The sequence below is a fragment of the Panthera leo genome, chromosome B4, assembly GCF_018350215.1.
Source record: "Panthera leo isolate Ple1 chromosome B4, P.leo_Ple1_pat1.1, whole genome shotgun sequence".
Lineage (NCBI taxonomy): Eukaryota > Metazoa > Chordata > Mammalia > Carnivora > Felidae > Panthera > Panthera leo.
This window is the reverse complement of record NC_056685.1, coordinates 129409187-129425223: the sequence shown is the minus strand read 5'-3', so window position 1 is coordinate 129425223 and position 16037 is coordinate 129409187. Positions and strand designations below refer to the sequence as shown.

General features: G+C 41.0%; 1 protein-coding gene across 14 annotated transcripts in view; it reads left to right on the top strand.

The window, feature by feature from the left end:
* Positions 1-16037, top strand: part of RBFOX2 (RNA binding fox-1 homolog 2) — a 281671-nt gene that overhangs the window by 209357 nt on the left and 56277 nt on the right. For all 14 annotated transcript variants that reach the window (XM_042947680.1, XM_042947678.1, XM_042947675.1 and 11 more), the window contains one exon: positions 10627-10851. In XM_042947680.1, coding sequence (XP_042803614.1) covers positions 10627-10851 — 225 coding nt within the window. The remainder of the gene's footprint in view (positions 1-10626; positions 10852-16037) is intronic.

The window sequence follows — 16037 nt, the reverse complement described above, 5'->3', positions numbered from 1 at the left end:
ACTCTACCATTTCTTTCTTCCTACCCCAACATTCTTCTCCAATTTGATATCAACCCAAGACAACATTTGTTTCATTATATGTTATCCTTCATTAGTTACACTCTCTACTCTAGCCAAACGAAGCAGTTTGCTACTGTAGTGTGCCTGTGTGTGACTTCCCATCTTAATCCTTTATATAAAATTTTTATTTATTGCTTAATATTTATTAGGCCCGGTATGGGATTCTACAGTGTACGAAACAGTCGCCACTCATCATAAAGAAGCTTTTAATAGGAGAGATAAGGCACTTACCGAGATAAGTATAAGGCTTTGAGTTTAAATATCTTGTACACATTTTTAGTGCAAGCCAAGTGCTGTGGGAATACAGGAGAGGGGGGAAATTCTTCTGACTGGAAATGGGGGTGCAACACTTGCTAAAAGTCTGCTCGGTTGGATGCTGGTCTAGATACCGCTGGTTCTTTGTCTTGTGTTAGCCTCACAGTAGATGGCGGTTACGTCTGTGTTGCAGGTGACAAAACCGGGGCTTAGTGTCTTGTTCAAAGCTACACAACTAACAGGTTACCAAGTCAGGATTCAACCCCAGGTTCATTTGGCTCTAAACCTTAATCTGTTTCCTTTACACCAGAGGTCCAAAAACTATGGCCTACAGGCCAGACCTGGCCCGCTGCGTGTTTTTGTAAGGCTCGTGAACTAAGAATGATTTTTACATTTTTAAATGGGTAGGAAAAAAAAGTCAAAAGAAGAAGAATATTTTGAGATGTGAGAATTAGATGAAATTTATGTTTCGGTGCCCATCAGTAAAGTTTTTCTGGAACACAGCCGTACTTGGCTCATTTACATACTGTCTACAGCTGCTTTTGCATTGTAACAGTGGAGTCCTGTAGTTAGTTGCATCAGAAATCAGACAGCCTGCAAGGCCTAAAATACTATCTGGCTTTTTATAGAAAAAGTCTGCTGACCCGTGCTTTATGTCGTACTTCCTTTCTAGGGATAGCTTCGTGGAGAAGGGATTATTTGAGGTGATCCTTGGTGTCCGGCTACATTTTCATTAGGCATGAATCCTCTTGGTAGGGGATACCGCATGGGGACCAGCACTGATCCCTGCTATAGCAGTCTGGCTGAGATTTGGGAAAGCACCGTATTTGGGGAATGTAGAAGTCCAGACTCATTGCAACACAGGATTAATGGATGGGAGCTGTGTGTGACATGCCTGTGAGAAAGAGGACCCCACTGGAGACACCACATGGCTCAGTGACTAGCAGCATTGGTTTGGATCTGAGTCTGCTTATGCCAGGTATTAGCTAAGTGTTTTTTTGGTAAAACACTTAACCCTTTTAAACGTTGGTTTCTTGGTCTATAAAAGGAGAATAATGGAAAGATCTCCCTTTAAAAAAAATTTTTTTTTAATGTTTATTTTTGAGAGAGCACAAGCAGGGGAGGGCAGAGAGAGAGGGAGACACAGAATCCAAAACAGGCTCTAGGCTCCCAGCTGTCAGCACAGAGCCCGACGCAGGGCTCGATCTCACAGACCGCAAGATCATGACCTGAGCCGAAGTCGGAGGCTCAACTGACTGAGCCACCCAGACACCCCAGCTTCACATTTTATCTTACCAATTCTTTACAACAAGGTGTGGCACTAACATTGCTATTTTATCAGTGAAGAAACTGTGGGCCGCCTGGGTGGCTCAGTCAGTTAAGCATCCACCTTCAGCTCAGGTGATGATCTCACAGTTCATGGGTTCGAGCCCCACATCGGGCTCTGTGCTGATAGCTCGGACCCTGCAGCCTGCTTTGGATTCTGTGTCTCCCTCTCTGCCCTTCCCCTGCTCACACTCTGTCTCTCTCTCTTTCAAAAATAAATAAACATTTAAAAAATGTATAAATGAAGAAGCTGAAGTGCAGGCAAGTTAGGTTACAACATACTTAAGTGTTTACAGCTATAGTAAGTGGCAAAGCCGAGATTCAAATTATGTTCTAACCATACACTTCAGCATTGCTCTTGGTAAAATGTGGCTTTTATTGGGTCTCAGGTGGATTTGATAATATTTTAAGTAGTGTTTAAGTAATGGAATAAACAAATTTGTATTGGGGAATAATACATTGAAAACACTGTCATCAGTCAGTATATCCCTTACCTTCCTTTCTGGGCATCACCTTGAGCTTTAATCAGAGATGCCATCCTAAAAAGTGTTGAGTCACACTGGCCTGAATTCTATGTGAAATAAAATACTGTTTTCTGTCCTCTTACTATATCTCTCCTTAAACTTTTGTGTAGGTAGTAAAACAACAGTGAGATCGCAGGATATCGAATTGGTTTGTTGAATGATTATTGAGTATGAAATAATGTTATATCCCAAATTTATCTGTTTCACGTAGGTCTCTTCAGGGCTTTTCTTTTTCTTCTTCTCCTTCTTCCTCCTCGTCTCCTCCTCCTCCGATTTAAAAATAACTTTAAAGTATTTTATTTATTTATTTATTTATTTATTTATTTATTTATTTATTTATTTAGAGAGGGAGTGAGTGCACACACAGGGGACGGGCAGAATCCAAGCAGCAGGCTTGGGATTCTCTCTCTGTCTCCCTTTGCCCCTCCCCCACTCACACTTTCTAAATAAATAAGCAGCTTTTAGAAAATAAAAATAACTTTAGAAAAGCAGCTTTGTCACTCAGTTGTGTCTTCTTACTTTTTAAACCAGAGCGTTAGAAATGCAGATAGCTTTGTTTGAAAATTTGGAAGATCTCACTTTTTAGTATTGTTGTAAATTATGTTGCTGATGGGAAGGCCAGTTAACCAAAGAATTGCTTTGTTTATAATTTCCTGTCCATTCCTGTACTAAATTCATGTGGATATTAGGAGGATTCGATGTAACCTGTTCTTTCTGTCCTCACGGTTAGCTTTCTACAAACTGGGGACCACTCTTCATCTTGGATGTTCGGTTTTATTATTCTGCTCATGCAAACCCCTTAAGTAAGAGTAGTGCCGTGAGGCTCCATGCCAGACGTCGTTCTCGGTGCTGGGGACGCATCGGTGGGCCGAACAGGCAAAACCTCTCACTTACGTTCCAACAGAGGAGACGAAATCAATGCAGTATTATTATAGATGAGAAGACAGAAATCGGGGTCGAGAGTTTCAATAGAGCGGTCAGGAAAGCTGACATGGGAGCACGGACGTGAGGGAGGTGTGAAATCAGCAGACTGGAATACCCGCGGCACACAGAACAGCGAATCCTGAAGCTGCGTGCTCCGCTTGGTGGGCCGGCAGACCGCTCTCAGGCAACTTTCGTTACCCTGGGAGACAGTGCTAAGGACTGAAAGGGAGTACAGTTTGTTTTTTCTTCTCATCTTTCACAAAAGTCAGAATTTATATTCTAGGGAAGAAAGGGGCTTTAAAATTAAATCTTTATTAGATTCTTGTTAAGTGAGATAGAAGCCTGACTTGCATATAGTACTCTTTGTTGTCTGTCAGTCTTGTGAAACACGGGAAAATTTATAGACCGCCACATGAGGGAGAAGAGAAATCATGTCTGGTTTTGTAGAGGGTAAGAGTTAATAATTCATTTTCTCAGCTGACATACACCTAAGCCTATGATTAGCCTATGATTTTAAAAACAAACCATTTTCATATTAAACATAGAGGTAAATTCTTGCCTAGAAATGATCATGTGAACTATTATCTCATAGTTTGCCCAGAGGCCAAAGTACTTCGCTTTTGAACTTATAACCTTGGAATATAGCCTGGAAATTTAATAGAAATCTGAAACCATTTAACATTTATAGTAGTAGTAGTAATAAATACTTGGGGAGACTTTCAGACATTGTAGCGTGTATGAAATAAAACGCAGAATCACTCCTATTCCAATTTCATTCCCTTAGCATATAAACCTAATGTGTTTTTCTTTCCACAAAAATAAAAGACCTTCCTATAAGGAGCAAAATAATCTACTGAGAGTTTCTTTTTGACCTTTTAGCAAAGACCTACATTTCCCCTTTTTTCAGGAAACCGCTCAGCCTCCGCCTGCCTCGTATTTCTTTGAAACACATAGCGCCAAGGGTGCACGTAGATCCTATAAAATGTTTTTACCTTTCTTCCCCTAGCCCCCACTGCTAATCGATGTGGCTGTTCAGTTGACTGGGCCGGCTTTGTAAGGCCTGCCCCCGTGGGAGAGTCAATACTGTGAACTGGTGTGCGGGTACCTCACTCCCAGCAGGGCTGGAGGGGGCGGGGGGGGGGGGGTGGGTGGAGACTGGAGGCCAGAGCAGGTGAGTCTACAAGGAGCTACCTCTGAGCGAGGAAAGCGAGGCCCCCTTTGCCATGTTAATCATAACCGGGAGACTGTCTTTTAGCCTTACCGATTATTAAGTAGACCCTTCTTGCATACGGTAAGATTGTATTTATGCCTGGAGTTGGAGTATAGATCTACAGACACTTACTGTCTTTCGTTCACCAGTCTACCTGAATGTGAATTTGTTTCTTTCATATCTGACTTTAGGCCAGTACATCCTATGAGGGCTTCTGAAACAGCATGCTTCATGGGCGTCTGGGCGGCTCAGTCGATTAAGCGTCCGACTTTGGCTCCGGTCATGATCTCGCAGTTCAGGCGCTCGAGCCCCGTGTCGGGCCCTGTGCTGACAGCTCAGAGCCTGGAGCCTGCTTTGCATTCTGTGTCTCCCCTTCTCTCTGCCCCTCCCCTGCTTGCACATGCTCGCTCGCTGTCTCTCTCAGAAATAAATTAAAAAATTTAGAAAAAATTGGAAGCAGTGTGCCTCATGCCACGGGCAGGCAGGTGGGTAGGTAGATATGGATACGGCCCTGTGGAACTTGACGAAGGGAGAGGGTTATTTTATTTCTCTCTTCGGACACCCAGGAGAGCTGAGGAGAAGTCGTGTATAATACCCCAGCCTAGATAGAAATAATGAAAAGAACTTCTATGGTGATGGGTGACAAAGATACACCTTTTCCCTGAAAAATTATAGGTAAAAATTCAAGGTTTTCCTAGCATAATTTCTAAAAACTAAACAAAGGGAAGATTTTTACGTAAAGCACTCCTTAATACCACTTAGAAATGGTTCTTGGACACTGGAGACAGCTGAATTTTGATGCCTTATAACTTTGAAGTGAAAGACCGTGATGAATTTTTGTCTCTAGATAATGTCACTACCATTTTCTTGAGGATAGCACAGTAATTCAGTGCTTTAGCATTTCGGCTTCCTCTTACTGATTCCATTTTTCATGTCATTCTCTTTTATATTAAAAAAAAACGGGGCACCTGGGTGGCTCAGTCAGTTGAGCGTCTGGCTTCTGCTCAGGTCATGGTCTCGTGGTCTATGAGTTCGAGCCCCGCGTCGGGCTCTGTGCTGACAGCTCGGAGCCTGGAGCCCGCTTCAGATTCTGTGTCTCCCTCTCTCTCTCCCCCTCGCCCCCTCGCCCCCTCACATTCTGTCTCTCTCTCTGTCAAAAATAAATAAACATTAAAAAAAAAGTTAAAAAAGAAGACTTTTGTAGGCTTCATTACAAATGTAATACCTGTTTATTATTAGGAGCCTGAGGAGATTTGGGGGTAGATATGCTGCCTGTTTTGAAGATGATGATGATTTCATGGGTGCACTTGGGTTGTAATTGTCAAGGCTCACAGTACAAATAAGTAGATGCGGTTTGTTGTGTATGTCACTTACACCTCACTAAAACTGTTCAGTTTTTTTTATTGATTAGATGACTAATCAAAATTGGACTTGTTTTGCTGTTACTATATGTTTCCATTTGTTGGTGAAATTGAACATTTTGATGGTACCAGTCATTTGCGATTGAACATTTCATCTTCTGTGAATTGTTCAGGTATATTCTTTGCCTCATTTTCTGTTGTCAGGTGTGTTTCTGAATTTGGGTAGCCTACTCTTAGTTATTGATGACAACCCCTTGTCTGCCTCGTCTGTGGCAGTTCTTTTCTCCCTGGTTGGTTTTCCTTTTGACTTTAAAGCCCACTTCTCCCCCTTCCCTTCTCCTTTCCTTCCTAACTTACACAGCCACGTCTTTTTTTTTTTTTTTTTTTTCCCTTCCTAGTTTTTAGGTTTCCTGCCTTATTTAAGAATCCCCCAGACCCCAGTTATGCTCTCAAGTTTTCTGGTATTTGCGTAGTTTTCATTGTTCTCTTAGATTTTATTCCTTCTTGAATTTTTCTGGTATGGACTAGGCACCGTGAAGTGCTCATTTGGATAGCCAACTTTTACAAATACCATGTGGTAAATAAACTGTTTCCCCCCAAGCAGAGTGAAGTGCTACTTTTATCTTCTGTTAATTTCCTGTATAAACTTGAATCTGTTTTAGGATTATCATGTTCTGTTAATCACTGTGTATATTCTTACTGTTGTTTCTTTTTTAAGTTTTGTTTGCTTATTGGGGGAAGCGGGGGAGGGAGAGAAAGAATCCCAAGCAGGCCCTGCACTGTCAGCCCAGAGCCCCATGCAGGGCTCCGTCTCACAAACATGAGATCATGAACTGAGCTGATATCAAGAGTCAGACACTTAACCAGCTGAGCCCCCCCTCCCCCCCAGGCGCTCCATAGTGTTGAGCCACAGTGGCTTTATGGCAAGTCCTAACATACTGATAGAACATGCCTCACTTCATGGTTTTTCCTTTTCTAAACTTTCCTAGGAGTGTTTCACGTACCAAATAGAAAAGTATTTAGGCCTATTTTCTTCCCTAGACACCATTTGCTTCTGATTAAAAATGGCGTTAGGTGTACGTTTTATTTCGGCAAGGATTAACATTTTTATATTAAGCATTCCTCCAGAAACAAAATGTATCTTTCTATTTATTCAGGCCTTGTTTTACATCCTACATCGTGTGTTCTATACTACACATTTTGTTGCTCTTTTGAATAACTGGCCACTGCTGGTTTTAAAATAGTTATGCATAAATGTGACAGAATTTTATTATTAGGTCTGCTGGTTTGTAGTCAGTTCTTTTGGTGTTTCTAAGTATATAGTTACATTTGTAAGGGTAACTTGTCTCTGTATTATCTTGATCTCCATTTTGTACTTGCTTTTATATGTAGAAGGACTAATAGTGACAGCGCAGTTATCTGTGATTTCTAATAATGACTGGTATTTCACAGCTTAATGTGATGTTTGCTGGGGCGCCTGGGTGGCTCAGTCGGTTAAGCATCTGACTCTTGATTTCAGCTCAGGTCCCATTCTCACTGTTGAGCCCTGCACTGGGTTCCATGCTCAGCATGGAGCCTGCTTAAGGTTCTTTCTCTCCCTCTCTCTGCCTCTCCCTCACTCAGGCTGTCTCACTCTCGAAATAAGTACACATTAAAAATTATATGTGTGTGTGTGTGTGTGTAATATGTAATGTTTGCTGGTGGTTTTTATGTCGTTTTTCCTTTGTTATAATTAACAAATGTGATAACATTCTTAGCAAGTGTTCTGTTTAATGAATTTTAACAATTTGGGACCACTATCCTTAATAAGAAATAAAACCTTTCCATCATCTTAGAATGTTCCATAGTACTAGATGTCCATCAACACTCTCCCCACCACCCCCCCACCCCACCCCAAGAAAAGAGAAAACTAGTTTCTCGCTTCTGTTACGATAGATTTATGTCTCATTCAGCAGGGCCCTTCAGGTCCATCCCTGCTGTCGGCAGTTCATTCTTTTTGTGTTGTGTAACATTCCATTTTGTGAATCAACCACAGTTTGTTTATCCATTTTCCTATTGATTTCAAGACAGTCATTTTTCAGTTTGGGGCTATTATGAATAAAGCTTCCATGAACATACTTGTGCGAGTGTTTTTGTACACACATGCTTTTATTTCCTTTGGGTAAATACAAGAAGCATTTTAACTTTATAAAAAAGTAGAACCGCAAAGCAGTTCTACCAAGCGGATATACTGTTTTACACTTTGGCAAGCGGCATATGAAAGTTTTCGTGGTTCCACATCCTTATCAACGTTCCGTGTTTTCAGTGGGCGCGAAATGCTAGCTCAGGTTTTTTTGTTTTTAAAGGTTACTTATTTTGGGAGGGAGAGGGAGAGAGCACAAGCAGGGGAGGGGCAGAGAAAGAGGGAAAGAGAGAATCCTAAGCAGGCCCTGCATTGTCAGCACAGAACCTGATGCAGGGCTCGATTCCACGAACCGATCTCATGAACCGCAAGATCATGACCTGAGCCGAGATCAAGAGTGAGATACTTAACCGACTGAGCCACCCAGGTGCCTCCTGTTTGGTTTTAATTTCAGATCCCTGATGACTAATGCTGTTGAGCCGCACATTCATGTATTTTCTGCCCATCGGGATATCGTTTTGTGGGAAGTTGTCTGTTAAAGCCACTAACCCATCTTCAAAAAGATGCTTTGTTCTTTTTGTTAATGATTTGTAACAGTTCTTTGTAGATTCTGCATAGGTATTCTTTGCCAGATAAGTGAGTGTATTGCGAATGCTGCCTCCCAGTCTACACCTTGTCTCTTTATTATCTTAGTGGTACCTTTCAAAGGAGGAAGAAGTTTTAAATTCCCGATGGAGTTCAGTGTATCTATTTTTTCTTCAGCAATTCTTGTTTTTTATGACCCAAGAAGTTTTTGTTTATTGCAAAGCTGTGAAGATTATCCTCTTTTTTTTTCCCCTGGAAGTTTTAAAACACTCATATATAGGTTTGTTATGTCTTTCAAGTTAACTTTTGTATACATGGGATGAGTTGAGGTTCTGTTTTGTTTTCTTTTGTTTTCCCCCCATTGGGTGTTCAACTTTTTTTTATTTGTGAAAAAGACTTTCCTTTCTGCCACTGAATTGACTTGATGCCTTAATACTGACTGTACTATTCTCTTCTGTTTCATTCATTGATGTGGGGGGTTTGGGGCGCACTGATGCGAGTTTGTGGGATTTGGGGTACATGGTCATCTTAAGACTGTCAAGCTTTCCAATCCATGGTCATGTATTTCTCCATTTATCTTTGTACATTTGTTCTGTTGGATTTTGCAGAAGAACTCATTGTAGCAACGATGGCTGAACCTTTCTTTAAAAATAGCATGAGATCTTTCTGCAGCTTTGGATTCATTTTGTTGGAGATATAATATGAGTTTAATGGCCATCAGGTTAATGTCAAAAGCCTGCGATAATGTTTAGAAAATGCTGCTGAAAGTTTCAGTTTCCTACAGCTCTCCGTGGGTAGAGAATCCTCTCTTGAACTGAGGGGAAAGAAGGATAGTTGGGACTGAAAGAGAAGGAGGAATAATTGCTCCCTTGCTTGATGGAAATGATGCTCACAAGCAGGAGGAAACCAAATGACATAAACCCAGGTTTTCTTTGATTGCCTAATGATACGATGTTTAAAATACGGTGGGGATGGGGGGAGCCTATCAAAGTGCTGACATGTTGAAGCATTTGTCCGTCTCTGCCAGCTACTTACAGGAGAGTGGCCTAAGACTTTGCAGACTTGTGTATCTTCAGTTAAAAAAAAAAAAAAAAAAAAAAAGGCTTTGCTTTTGATGGAATGAAATGGGAGGTCAAGGGGGTGGGGAGGATGGGTCCTTCGCAAAATTTGTTCTACAAGATCCAAACTTTTTTATATCTGAACTTAGAACAGAAGTGAGAGAGGGGCCATAGCGCCAAAATAGCCCCTTCTAACAATTCCCTGTAGTTCCTGCATACTTTATTGATATTTCAGATACCGCACTGAATTCCAGGTAGGCATCTGGGAAAGGTTATCACATGGAGAGGTTTCTTGGTGTGCTGTTACCCTTAGCTGGCAGTGATTATGAAGAACTCTTAAATTTTTTTGTCTGGGGATTTTTTTTTTCTATCTCTAGTGTTTATAATTTAAGGAACCTTTATTTTAAACTATTAACCTAGTAGCCAAGACTTAAATAAATCTCTATCTTGAAATACAAACAGTATTTTTTTAATAATATACTTTCCTCTGAACTCTGTGCTCTTAAAACCTAGAGACCTATGTTGTCTGGTTTTGAGAATTTAACTTATAATGTCACCCTGCCTATTGCTATGAATTGTAATTGAACGAAGTTGGTTTGTTTTCCTCTGAGAATCACTGTAAAGGGACAGAGAGTGTCCTGAAGAAAATACTAATGGCCCAAACTGATTTCAACTCTTACACCTTTTCTTGTGTGAGAAATTTCCTGGCATTTTTAAAAACTTGGTTTCAAGGAAAATTTTTGACTCTTTGATAACTAATCAACTTTAATATGGTCACGGGCCTGTTTGGGAATCACAGATTCACCAAAGTGGGGTGTATGTGTCTGCATGCATACGTCTCTGTAGGAGTGCAGAGAGAATATTCAGAGAATTTTGTACTCACCTTAGAAATAATCACATAATGATGGGGCGCCTGGGTGGCTCAGTCGGTTAAGCGTCCGACTTCGGCTCAGGTCACGATCTCGTGGTTTGTGGGTTCGAGCCCCGCGTCGGGCTCCGTGCTGACAGCTAAGAGCCTGGAGCCTGCTTCGGATTCTGTGTCTTCCTCCCTCTCTCTGCACCTACCCCACTCACGCTCTATCTCTGTCTCTCAAAAATGAATAAACGTTAAAAAAAAAATTTTTTTTTTTTAAAAAGAATCACGTAATGAGAATTTAGAGTCACTTTTTCTCCTTATTTTCTCTTCCCGTATTCGTTTCAGGGTAACCAGGAGCCGACAACAACTCCTGACGCAATGGTTCAGCCTTTTACTACCATCCCGTTTCCGCCACCTCCCCAGAATGGAATTCCCACAGAATACGGAGTGCCACACACTCAGGACTATGCCGGCCAGACCAGTGAGCATAACCTGACGCTGTACGGGAGCACGCAAGCCCACGGGGAGCAGAGCAGCAGCTCTCCCAGCACACAGAATGGATCTCTCACGGTAAGGGAGCTCTGAGCGGGGAGGGAGGAGGGCCTGTCATGTTGCAGTCCTCGCCTGCATCGCCAGGCCAGCAAACCCTTTGCATTAAGGCAGCGTCTGCCTGACACTCCGCGGCATTTATGCAATTTCACTCCTACCCCCTGCACCGTAACTAGAAGGTGAGGACTTAGAATCCTAGCTCACAGCCACTGCCCAGGAGCTTACGGTCAAGAGACAGGACAGACAACACAGCAAGGCGAGGGCACAACGAGGGGGGCGCTGCTCTGGTCAGTTTCGCCCATTCGCTTCAGTTCGTCTTGCGGCCCCCCGCCCCCCATGTGGTACCACACGGTCTCTCGGCAGCTCTGTTCTGCACGGGGCCACCTCCCGCTTCCCGGAGACGCTCACTAGGCTCTTGGCTCTCCAGACACTCCCCGTTGCCCTCCTGCCCCCCCGGAAGTCCTCTCTCAGTCCCCTCTGCTGGCAGCTTCTCTTTCTCTGTTCGATTTTGAGATGTTACAGCACTCCAGGCCTGGATCCTAGGACCCCCGTCCTCTTATTTTGTGTCTTCTCTCTCTATATGATTATACTGCTAGATTCATCTTGCTGTTCAAGCAACACCCATGAGTCTTCCCTGTTTCTTTCTTTCACGTCTCCATCCAGTCCGTCTACAGGTCTCGGAAACTGTAACTCGAAGCATTCTCTTACTTCAGCCTCTTGTCTCTAACTTAGTACCTTAACTGGAGAATGTGTATGATAGCAGCTCTTATGCCAGGTTTGAGGCGGGCCCTACTTAGCAGTACAATTTTATTTAATCTCTTTCTGCTTTGGCTTTCTCAGTGATGACAAGTACGTATCTGTACCTGGAAAATGAAGACAGTAGTACCTACCTCAGAATGGCCGTTAGATTTAAAAGAATTTAATTCACGTAAGGTATCTTCATTGCCCCCACACTACTCCCGACCTCATCACATATTCCCTGTGTCACTGCTCCCTAACTAACTTCTCCCTTTGCCACATCCCAGCCAGCGTAGTGCTTTGTTTTCTAATGCAAATAGTGTTATTTTCCAACTTAACTCTAGCAGTTCCCTAACATACTTGGAATAAAATCCACACTCTGTACTTCGTTTACTAATCCCTGGCCCTAGCCTGCCTCTTTGACTTCGCCTTTTAACCACTAACTTCCGAAAGTAAAAGAAATGTCAGAAATTAACCAGGAGATATATATCAGATATATATCACCATACAGGAAGGAAGTCTTATTGTCTGTGGGATTATGTCGTCTGTCTCCAAAGATAAAAATGTTCTATATCCTAGATAGAAATATCTATGTCAAATTTTTACACTTCTTTTTGCCCTTCCTGTTTCAGATTATCAGGAGACCTTTATTCAGCCTTTAAACCACTTGATATGATTTACTTCCCAATAAAGAACCTTAGAATGGAAGCTTTTGTTGCATAAGGATGGATTTCACCTTCAAATTCTTTCTATTTCCCTTTATTAGCTATTAGACCGCAAAGAAATCCATTCTTTCCTTGAAAACATGTTGTCTTTTTAGTGTTGATCAGTTACATATAAGCACATAATTTTATACTTCATAAGTAATGGACTGTATTGACAATTTATTTGAGAGGTATAAGCATGATGGGTAACAAATGAGGATTCCATAGCATTTGTGCTAGAATTGTGAATATACCAGCCACTATATTGGCCACATTTCCAAATCATTTTCAAATGATGATGAACTCACAGACTTACCAGAACAATTGTGCAAAGAAGAAATAAAACATAAATCTGAGGCTTTATCAAGGTATTTTAATTACTGAATCTGTTTTTTACTAGTTACCTGTCCTTTTTCTTTTTATTTTTATTTTATATTGCGAGTCAAACCAATGTTAGTAATTTGTGACTTTCTAGGAATTTTTCTTTTTCATCTAAATTGTCTATTTTGTTGGATATAATATATATATAATTATAATCTATAGATTTATAAATATATGGTTTAATTATAATTTATAAAAATCCGTATGGTCCTTTTTAATTTCTATAGCATCTGTACTGATATCCCTTCTCTCATTCTTGATTTTGATAATTGTGGCTCCTCTCTTTTTCTTGGTCAGTCTAGCTAAGGTTTATTAATTTTGCAGATCCTTCCAGAAAACCATCTTTTGATTTCATTGATTTTTTTAAATCTATTGTCTTTCTCTTTGATATTTCATTGATATCCATTCTGATCTTCATTATTTCCTTCCTTCTACTAGCTTTGAGTTTGATTTGGTCTTGGTTTTTATTATTTTAAAAAATTTTTAATGTTTATTCATTTTTGAGAGAGAGAGAGACAGAGAGACAGAGTGCTAGTGGGGGAGGAGCAGAGAGAGAGGGAGACAGAACCCGAAGCAGGATTGAACAGTCCTGACACAGGCTTGACTTCGCAAACCGCAAGATCACGACCTGAGCCAAAGTCGGACACTTAGCCGACTGAGCCACCCAGGAGCCCCTGCTCTTGGTTTTTCTAAGCCTGTTGAGTTGCAGCCTTAGAGCATTGATTTAATTTTTTTTTTCCTTTCTAATATGTGTTTAAAGCTATATATTTCCCCTTAAGTTTCCCTAAAATGTGATATATTGTGTTTTTGTTTTCATTTATTTTTTAAAAAGATTCTTAAATTTTTTTCCTTATGATTTCTTCTTTGATCCTGGGTTACATGGAAGTGTGTTGTTTAATTTCCAAATATTTGAGGATTTCCTAACTTTTTTTGTTGATTTGTCATTTAATCCCATTGTGGTCACAGAGCATCATAACTTTGTATGATTCGGTTTTTTAAAACTTACTGAGACTTGTATTATTAAGACAGTCTGTCCTACAGACTGTTTCTAACCAGTTGGCCCTTTTATCGATAAGAAACGTCCCTATTTGTCTCTGCCATTATCTCTTAGGTCTGTTTTGTCTGATACGAATATAATCACTTCAGTTCTCTTACCATTACTATTTGTGTGACATCTTTTCCCTTCATTTTGTCTCAAACTCTTCGACTCTAAGGTGTGTCTCTTGTAAGAAAAAAAAACATACAACTGGATCTCACTTAAACAATCTGAAAATTACTGCCTTTTTTATCAGAGTATTTAGTCTATTTATATTTAAAGTAATTGTTAATATGGGTGGATTTATGTGTGCCATTTAAACTACTTGTTTTATGTCTCCTGTCTTTTATTGTTCCTCTGTTCCTTCTTTCCTGATTTCTGTTAAGTAATTAACTGTACCTTTTAAACCCCTTTGTGATTTTTAAATTATTTGTGTTATTTTTATATTTTCTTAGTTCTTGATCAAGGATTACGTCTTCAGCTTATAACTGACCGATGCACTTGCTTGCTTGCCATTTGTTTGCTTACTTGCAGACGTGCACCCACGTGCCCGTGTGTGTGTGTGTGTGTGTGTGTGTGTCTTTGATAAAATATAGCAGCTTCGGTCCTGATATAGCTTCATTCCTCACCATTTTGTGCTGTTATCCTCATATATTTTATACATATGAGTCCAGTTGTATGTTTTTTACAAGAGACTCACCTTAGATTCAAGAGTTTGAGATAAATGAAGGAAAAAGATGTCCTACTGATAGTAAGCATAAGAGAGCTGAGGTGGTTGGTTATATTAATATCAGACAAAATAGATGAGACAAGAAATATTGGTGGAGACAAATATATATTAGAAATGCAACAAAGGGTGCCTGTGTGGCTCAGTTGGTTGAGCGTTTGACTCGATTTCGGCTCAGGTCACGATCCCAGGGTTGTGGGATCAACCCCACATTGCTCCGTGCTGAGTGTAGAGCCTCCTTGAGATGTTCTCTGTCACTCTCTCCCTCCACCCTTCTCCCGTGCTCATGCTCTCGCTCTCTCTCTAAAAGAAAAAGAAATGCAGAAATACAGTATTGTAATTATTACTTTAAAGAATTTGTATTTTCAGAAAGTTACCATTTCTGGTGATCTTCATATCATCCTATATAGATTTGAGTTATAGTCTGATATCATTTCCTTTCAGCCCATAGGACGTCTTCTAGTATTTTTTGTAGACTAGGTCTGTTTGAAACAAATTTTCTGTTTTTGTTTATCTGGGAATGTCTCTATTTTGTCTTCAGTTTTGAAGGCTAGTTCTGCTCGCTGTAGAATTCTTGGTTGACCATTTCTCCACCACTCCCCAGCACTTGAAAATCTGTTGTGCCCCTGCCTTCCCACCTCTGACAAGAGCCAGCTGATTCTGATGAGAAGTCAGCTATTAATCCTGTTGTGCCCCTTCCAGTGCTGAACTGTTTTTCTCTTGCTGCTTTCACGATCTTTATTTTATCTTTGGCTTTGAGCAGTTTGGCCCTGATGTGCCTAGGGTGGATCTCTTTGTGTTTTTTTTTTTTATTATTATTTTTTTAATGTTTATTTATTTTTGAGAGACAGCATGAGCAGGAGAGGGCAGAGACAGAGAGAGGGAGATCCAGAATATGAAGTAAGCTCCAGGCTCCGAGCTGTCAGCACAGAGCCCAACGTGGGGCTCGAACTCACGAGCCATGAGATCATGACCTGAGCCAAAGTCAGATGCTCAACCAACTGAGCCACCCAGGCGCCCCTGGATCTCTTTGTTTTTATCATCCTTGGGATCTATTGAGATTTTTGGATCTGTAGATTAAGATTTTCCACCATATTTGGAAAGTTTTTGAGCATAGTTTCTTCAGCTGTGTGTTCTTTCCCTTCTTCCTCTCTTCCTGGGACTTTCACCACCAATATGTTGGGAACTTTTTGTTCACCCACAGGTTCGGGTTCTGGTTTTTTGTTTGTTTTCAAGGTTTTTTAAAATTTTTTAAACATTTATTCATTTTTGAAAGAGACAGAGAGCGAATGGGGGAGGGGCAGAAAGAGAGAGGGAGACACAGAATCCAAAGCAGGCTCTGGCCTCCAAGCTGTCAGTGCAGAGCTCGACGCGGGGCTCGGAACTCACGGACCTCGATATCATGACCTGAGCTGAAGTTGGCCGCTTAACCGACTGAGCCAGTCAGGCGCCCCTGTTTGTTTTTAAGTTAAGTCAAAATAGAATCTAAAGTTCTATTCATTTTCCTCCGATCTTTTGTCTTTCTGTTCATTAGATGGGAGAATTTGTGTGGAGGCCTCTTTCGGTCCGCTCGTTCTTTGCTCCGCCATACTGCATCAACTGTTGAGCGTCTCAGTGTATT